At 49.8% G+C, this 8,212-nt stretch overlaps 1 protein-coding gene across 1 annotated transcript in view; it reads left to right on the forward strand.

Moving 5' to 3' along the window:
• VWCE (von Willebrand factor C and EGF domains) overlaps window positions 1-2,379 on the forward strand; it is a 33,007-nt gene extending 30,628 nt beyond the window's left edge. Inside the window, exons 19-20 of the mRNA XM_031941652.1 lie at window positions 122-212; window positions 1,100-2,379. Coding sequence (XP_031797512.1) covers window positions 122-212; window positions 1,100-1,731 — 723 coding nt within the window. The 3' untranslated portion in view covers window positions 1,732-2,379. The remainder of the gene's footprint in view (window positions 1-121; window positions 213-1,099) is intronic.
• Window positions 2,380-8,212: the final 5,833 nt, after the last annotated feature.

Consider the following 8,212-nt stretch of genomic DNA (forward strand, 5'->3'; position numbering starts at 1 on the left):
TCTCTGCTGGGTCCTGGGCAGGGGCTGGGGTCTCAGTGGGAATATTTCTATTTGGAGGCCTGAGAGCAGAAGGGCATTCATTCGGGCAGGGTGGCTCACGGCTTCTTTACTGCTCCCTCAGCTTGGGGAGGTGAGCTGTGAGAAGGTCACCTGCCAGCCAGCCTGTGCTGACCCAGGTCCAGCATCAAGGGACTGCTGCTCCTCCTGCCAAGGTGAGACCCTCGCCCGGGGCCATCCCTTCCCCCTTGGCCTGGTCCCCTGTTCCTCTTGGAGTCAAAGACAGGAACCTCAGAGGTCACTCTGTCCAGCCCCTCCCCGCTTTTTACAGATGTGGAAACTGAGGCCCAAAGCAAGGAAGTGATTTAGGATACTTAGATCAAAGATCCAGGGCTTGTAAGGACCCCAGAAACCCCTGAGTTCACCCCCTATTTTATAGAAACTGGCCCAAAGTGGGAAAAAGACAGAATAATAAACTCAAAGATCCAGAGCTTGTGAGGATCTCAGAAGCCATCAATTCCACACCACCTCCCCCCATTTTACAGATGAGGAGATCGAGCCCAGAATAGGGAAGACACTTCTCCAGATCCTTCCAGGTGACGTGACAGAGCTGGGACTAAAAGAGCTCCTCTTGCCTCTTGCCACAACTCTTTCATGCTTAGTCAGGCAACAGCAGGCAACAAGAACTTATTAAGCACTGACTGTGCGCTGGGCCCTGGGTGAAGCCGTGAGGATCCAAAGAAAGACAGGAAATCCTCCCAGCTAACATGTGTCCACCACTTTCAGGCTCCATAAATGTTATCTCTCTGTGCCCTCTGATAACCCTGGGAGGTGGGGGCGATCCTGGTGGCCCTCTTACCGATAAGGAAACAGGCTGACAGAAGTTCGTTGACAGAAGTTTGGAGTCAGCAGTTCGGGCTTCCTGACTCCGGAGCCTGTGCTTGTTTCCCCACGTCAGCAGCTGCCTCCCGAGCAGACACTGCCGGGGAGAAGCCCATTACGGGGCTCAGGGCCGGGCCGCCGAGGGCTGGGAGCAGGGGGAGGATGCATATTTGCACTGACTTTGTTTCCCTCCCTTCTCTCCCCTCCTCGAAACCTTCAGGGGTCTCGCTTCCCGTGGAAGGGATAGCTGGGCTGGCTCTGCCCAAAGCCCCCCAGAGCCCCAGAGAAGCGGCCGTGACCCCCCAGAACTGCAATGTCAGCTGTGGAGCCCCCCAGGCTGATGCTCAGAGGCCGCAACCTCAGCATCTCCAGGTCCTGTTGAGAAAGAACGCGCTGACTGTGGAGACTTTGCCCGTGGAGCCCCAGGGGCCGGAGCCCTCTCGCTTGCCCCAGCCACGGCCAAGGCCTTTCCTGGGTTCTTGCTCCTCCCCAGGGTCCTCCTGCCTCAATCGCTTCACACCGGGAGCCTCTCATCTACCTCCTCCCTCCCCAGAGGTTCCTTCGTCTCTGCCTGCAGCGTCAGTGACGTCCCCCCCACCGTCAAGGGTTCTGGGAGCCCTCCGGGCCCATCCAGCGTCCGAGGGGCTTTTGCCACCCCTCGTCAAAGTCACGAGGTCTCCTGGGCCCTCCGAGACCAGGCAGGACCCTTTGGAGCCCCCCACGGCCAGTTCAGCGATTCCGGGGGCCTCTCCCAAGTTTGCTGGACTGTCTTTCTCCCCTACAGCCTCTCCCAGGGCTCCCTGGCTGAAGCCTACAGGGAATCCCTCCCATAAGGGGGAACAGAGTGTATAGTGGGGGCTTGTTTGGAGGGCTGTGCCAGCAGGCCCGGAGGGGAACGGAGGGGGAGAGACAGACAGAGACAGAGACAGACAGAGAGACAGAGAGATTCCTGGTCCAAGGAGTGCGTGGGCCTTTTTTGATGTCTCTGGTGAAAGGGATGGGAAGAAAAGGCCTCTATTGGCCTCCCCCCCATCCCAGTGGTACCAAGGCCGTATTCGACAAGAAAACTGGGTGACTCCCAGACCCTGCTTCCCCCCAGATGGCACCGAGCCCGGGCAGATGGTGGAGAGAAGCAGGTCGCGTCTCCCCTCGTGTCAGGTCATCTTCCCAGCCTCTTTCTCTGGTGAACTGGGGAAGGTCAGGAATCGGGGAAGAGTTGGAGGAGGCCTTGGAGCCAACCACATGTGCAGGAGCTTCAGCGACTTCCCTGTGGTTGGGTGTGACACCCCCAGCCTCGTTCTAAGCTTCAGGTTTCCTCATTAAATGTTTTCTCAGTTACCCCAAACTTGCCCTACTCATTCCCACCCTCTCTCCTCCTCATCGCCCTCGCTACCATAATCCAAGCCGAATACAGCCGGGGACAGTTTAGATGGGAGTCGATGGCTACATCCTAGGACACAGGAATAAAAATGGGAATTTTTGATTTGTTTGGTTGGCTCAGGGAGCTAACTCCCCTATAAGAGACTCCTGGCAGGTTGTCGGGGCAGCTGGGTGGTGCAGTAGATAGAGCACCAGCCTGAAGTAAGGAGGAGCTGAGTTCAAATTTGGCCTCAGACACTTAACACTTCCTGGCTGTGTGACCCCCGGCAAGTCACTTAACCCTAATTGCCTCAGCAAAAACAACAACAACAACAACAACAACAACAACAACAATGCAGGTGGATACCTTTTCTACACTTGATATTCTGAACATTGAAAAATTCAGGAAATATCACGTTTTTCTAAAAGAAGGAAAAAACCACATATTTACCTCCTCATTCCAGTCTGGGGAAAAGCCCCCTCCCTTAATCTGAGGGCAACCCCCCCAGTCCAGCAGCCAAACTCTCGGGTACCCTGACATGTGGGCCATGAGTAGATTATTTACACTCCTCATAGTGGCCAGGAGGGAATGCTTCCTTTCTTGCATTTGTATTCCTGGAGCCTAGCATACAGTAAGTGCTTAATAAATCACTGTGGATTGATTGGTCACTGTGCTAAATAGAAGTTCCTTGGGTTCAGTCCAATCCAATCCAACAAATGTTAAGCACCTACTCTGTGCCAGCTGCCAAAATAACAAGGAGCAAAAGAAAATGTTCTTGCCCCCAAGAGGGCATTCGTGGAAGATAAACTTCATGTATCCAGATAAGTAAATGCAGGGTAAACACAGAAGGTGCAAGGAAACTGCAAAGTAATTCAGGGGTGGAGGAGGAGATCAGTGAAGGTCTCAAGCTGAATTTCCCCAAGGGATGGAAAGAAAACGGTCCAACTTTGGGGGAAGCAAATGAATTTCCCAAGGGATTCCAAGAGATGGAAGGGGAAAGTTCCAACTTTGGGGAATAAGATGTGGGCGAGCTGAATTTCCCCAAGAGATGGAAGGGAATGTTCCAACTTTGGGGAACAGGAAGTAGGGGAGCTGAATTTCCCCAAGAGATGGAAGGAGAAGGGTCCAAACTTGGGGGAAGCAAGTAGGGGAGTTGAATTTCCCAAGGGATTCCAAGAAATGGAAGGGGAACGTTCCAACCTTGAGGAATAAGAAGTGGGGGAGCTGAATTTCCCCAAGGGATTCCAAGAGATGGAAGGGGAATGTTCCAACTTTGGGGAACAGGAAGTAGGGGAGCTGAATTTCCCCAAGGGATGGAAGGAGAAGGGTCCAAACTTGGGGGAAGCAAGTAGGGGAGTTGAATTTCCCAAGGGATTCCAAGAAATGGAAGGGGAACGTTCCAACCTTGGGGAATAAGAAGTGGGGAAGCTGAATTTCCCCAAGGGATTCCAAGAGATGGAAGGGGGATGTTCCAATCTTGAGGGACAACGAGTGAGTGAAGGCCCAGAGAAAGGAAGTTATAGAGAGACCCGCCTCTCAGTGAGTGGATTGAACCTTCTAGGAGATTCATTTTTAGGGATGGGAAATAAGAACATTTGGAAGGGATGGTTGGGAAGTATAGCAGGGTTTGGCTGTTGGCCAAGTACCCCAAACATTCTTACCCCCAAAAGCATTGAAGTGAGTCTGCAAGCTTGGAAACAAGCTCTAATATCCTTGGATCTTCGTGTCATCTCCCACAAAATGGCGGCAAACCCATCTCTTCCTTCCAAGCATGTGGAGTTGTCTTTGGGCAGATCATGGCTTCACATGGGGGGCCCCCCTTTTTTCTTTTGGTGGTTGGGACCAGGTACTATTTTGTCTCAGTTTGGCAAGAATTCAGATGGAAAAATCTGCCAGTAAAGGGACTTGGGTCACTTGTTTGTCCAGCTCAGATCTCAGACCTGAAATATGGGGTTTTGCCCCAATCAGATAAGGATGGTGAAACGACTCTTGAGAAGGGCCGTGAGTTTGTGGGGAGAGTCCCTGTTATAGGGCTTGGTTACCTGGGAGGAGGGATAGACCAAGCACAGACTCATGGGAGTCGGGTATATGACACACTGACACAGGGAAGATCAATGAGTCTTGAGCGGCACAGCCCCAGAGGGTGAGTGGGTATTTCAAAAGTTGACTGGATGTAAGCAAGAACTTCCTCCGATTGTCATTGTTTGGTTATTTTCAATCGTGTCCAACTCTCTGAGACCCCATTTGGGATTTTCTTGGCAGATACTGGAGTGGCCGTTTCCTTTTCCAATGCATTTTACAAATGAGGAAACTGAGGCAGATGGGGTTCAGTGACTTGCCCAGAGTCACATAGCTAGAAAGGATCTGAGACTGGATTTGAATTTAGGAAGGTGAGTCTTCCTGACTCAGAGCCTAGCTTCGGACACTATGGTATCACTTAGCTGCCCTAATCCTACCAGTTGGAACTGTCCAAGGGGGATTGGGCTACCCTGGGACACAGTGGGATTCCCTCTCACTGGAGGCTCTCAGGTGGACTATGTCAGAGAAGGTCCTTTTTTTATTGTTTTTCCAAGTTAAACTAGATCATCTTTGAGATCCCTTCCAGAGGTTGTAGACTAGGATTTCCCAGATGCAATTCATTAACTCTTAATAGTATTTATGTAGCATTCGAAGGTTTGTAAAGTGCCTTTCATTTATTCTGTTGTGATCCTCCCAACAACTCTGTGAGGTGGATCCTATATTTATACCCATTTTATAAATGAGAAAACTGAGGCTGAGAAAGAAAGTTTACACAAAGTAACTTGCCCAGGCGGTCCTACAGCTACTATGTATCTGAAGCAGGATTTGAATTCTGATCTTCCTGACCACAATCCCAGTGCTCTGTCTACTGGCCACATTGTTCCACTTGGCTATGGGACATTTTGAGGGGAGACCTGTATTGACAAGCTGGGGATGCTGCTGTAGGGCAGGTGGGAAAACTGTTGGGATAAAGAAAGGAACAAGAGAGCCGATGATGCCGATTTTTGCGATTCCCTCACTCCTTGTCCGGGCATCCTCTATATCAGGGGAATTACAAGATGTGTTACCAGGTTTTCATAGTACGGGTGGGAAAAGGATTTTAGAATCGTGGAGTCTAGAAGGGAACTCAGAAGCCGTTTAGTTCAAGTCTCCCATTGCTACAGAGAGAAAGACTGAGGCCCAAAGAGATGTAGTGACTTGGACAACGTCACACAGATGTTATTAAGTAGAACTGGGCAAAAACAAAGAACAAAACAAAACAAAAAAGGCAAGTAAATTCCCAGTTGTTCAGCTGTTGGAACAAGGAACACCCATGATAATATTGGTCCGATTGACTCCAAATCCAGGATTCTTTCCCCTTCAGCAGCTTAGCCCTGGTCTCCCATTTCCCACGCCCCGCGTATTCTAACCTCATAATGTGGCATAAAAGTAGAAACAAAAGAGAAGCCTCCAAGGCTGGTTTTCTCTTTGTTTATTAACATTCAGGGTTCTACACCCAACTCCCCATCCCAGCAGAAGAGCATCTGAAAAGACTTTAAATATTGGGAACTTGAAGGGGATCGGGTACGATCTTTCCTGAGCTCTCATTCGGTTGTCCGGCCGACCCGGTTGTTTCCGCCGTCAAAGATGGACAAGTGTCGGTCATAAAGACGTCCCCAAGAATCCAGAGGTCCGAGTTCATTGTTGAGAAGCCACTGGAGCGGCCTTCGTTGTTCTGGAGAAAGAGGGATGGGAGAGGGTACTAGAGACATGATTGAAAAGCATGAGGAATGGTGAAAGATGAACAATAGACTGGCCAAAAATCAGAGCGGGGCCAGCCAAGGGCTTCCGGGGCAAGGAATTTAACTTTTAACCAAAGAATAGCTGGTTTTCAAGGCTCCTAATCCCTCTCTGTGAATGATCGGAACCAGCACATGGCTGCCCGATGACTGGTGGGGCTCAGAGAACTTATACATTCACTGGTCTAGAACGGGAAGGGAACTTTGAAGCCATAACCTCCTTATTTTACAGATGAAGAAATGAGGCCCAAAGAAATTAAAGCACTTGCCTGGGATCACACAGCTAGTAAATATCCAAGGCCCAGATTGAACCGGGTTTTCCTACTACACCATCTCTTGAAATTTAGGTTTTCCTGGGGGAGGGGAACAAAATATACAGAGGCAAATAAATGTGGTTTTTCTGGGGATGGAATAGAGAGCACCCAGGAGAACGTTTGCAGCCCAGTGGAAAGCCCAGGATCCTTTGCCTTTGGCTTCCTTAGCTGCTTGATGTAGCCCTGAGTGGACTCAGGGTAGTGTCCACTGCTGGACAGTGTCCAATGCTGGAAGATTACTAATGGAAGAACAGGGAAGGTCTAGAATGGAAGGGATTATTGTCTTTTACTTCACCATCGCCATTCTGGCTGGCTCCTCTGCCAGGCTGAATGCTGGGTATTCCATTAGCAGAGCCAGTGGCCTGTGAGTTCCAGTGTCACTATTGCGTGACAGTCCCCTAGCAAGGGACGACTTCCATTTCACACACACACACATACACACGCACGCACGCACGCACACATACACACCAAGATCGCTAAAAAGCTTAGGAACTTAATGGTCCCTAGACTGGCCTGGCTTTAAGCACAGGGGTTGGAGACTTCCTGTTGTGATTTCAAGACCACAGGAACAGCCCCTCAATAACCCTCCCTTTCTCCATGTTGACTGATGCTTGAGATGGCACAAAAACCAGAGCTTCAAAGCAGCCACCTGGCCCCTAGTACCTCGATGAGAATCCCTTCTAACATCTCCCTTACCAGTGATTACTCAAACTTTGCCTCAAGCCCCTAATGAGTCCCCTCCAAGGCAGCCCCTTCCAGTGTTGGACAGCTCCAATGGTTAGCTCAAATTTTCCTTCCATCTCCTCTAAGTTTTTCCCTTTGCAAGTTCTGTCCGTCACTCCTAGTTCTTACCCAGAAGACTAAGCTCACCTCTCCTTAACATGAGAGTCACGTCCCCTTGAGATTCAAAGCCTACATTGCCTTCAACCAGTCTTTACAGGTCACAGACTTGAGGTCTTTCAACCACCTCCAGTGACTTCCTTGGGACATTCCCCCAGTTCATCAGTGTCCTTCCTAAAATAGGGGTCTCAGAGCTAGACGTGTTCTGGTTCTAGTTTCAGACACTGAACCCAAGTATAATTTGGTCCTTCTTAGAGAAGTATTGCTTTTAAGGAAGAGTAAGGGTGGGGCAACTGGGTGGCTCAGTGGATAGAGCACCAGTCCTGAAGTCAGAAGAAGGACCTGAGTTCAAATCTGGTTCCAGACACTTAACACTTCCTAGCTGGGTGACCCTGGGCAAGTCACTTAACCCCAATTGCCTCAGCAAGGAAGAATGAAGGAAGCTTCCAAAAGAAGGGCATTAGGAAGTAGGGGAAGTGATAGGATGATTTAAGACCCTAGAGGCCATTTAGAGCCACCTCTTCATTTTGCAGAGGAGGAAACTGAGGCCAGAGAGAGAAACTGGTTTTCTCAATACCACAGGATCCTAGATTCTAGAGCTAGACCTCAAGGGGACTTCAGGGGCCACAGACTAATCACCAATCACGAACTTGGGGGCCAGGGAAAGTGACTCTTCTGAGACCACATGACTAATTTTATGCCAGAGATGGGGATTTGAACCCACATGCACATCATGTAATTTGTCATAACTGTCCAAGAGGGCAGAGACAGTGAGTGTCAGATGGATCCTGAAGATAAGATCATCATAAGCCCGGAGAAAAAGTCCAGTGAAGGGATGATGTGCAGGAAGCGAGAAATCAATGAAGAGTGAAAAGAGATGGTTTTCCTTTGGTTTTCTGATACAAGCTGGCTGTGTCACTTAATTTTCTAGGCTCTAGGCAATTCTCTAAGACTAAATTACAGGGAAGGTGGTGATCTGCTTTGGAAAAGGGCATTTTCCCATCCGTGAGTCCCCTAGATGA

Source organism: Sarcophilus harrisii, chromosome 6 (assembly GCF_902635505.1).
Source record: "Sarcophilus harrisii chromosome 6, mSarHar1.11, whole genome shotgun sequence".
NCBI classification, from domain to species: domain Eukaryota; kingdom Metazoa; phylum Chordata; class Mammalia; order Dasyuromorphia; family Dasyuridae; genus Sarcophilus; species Sarcophilus harrisii.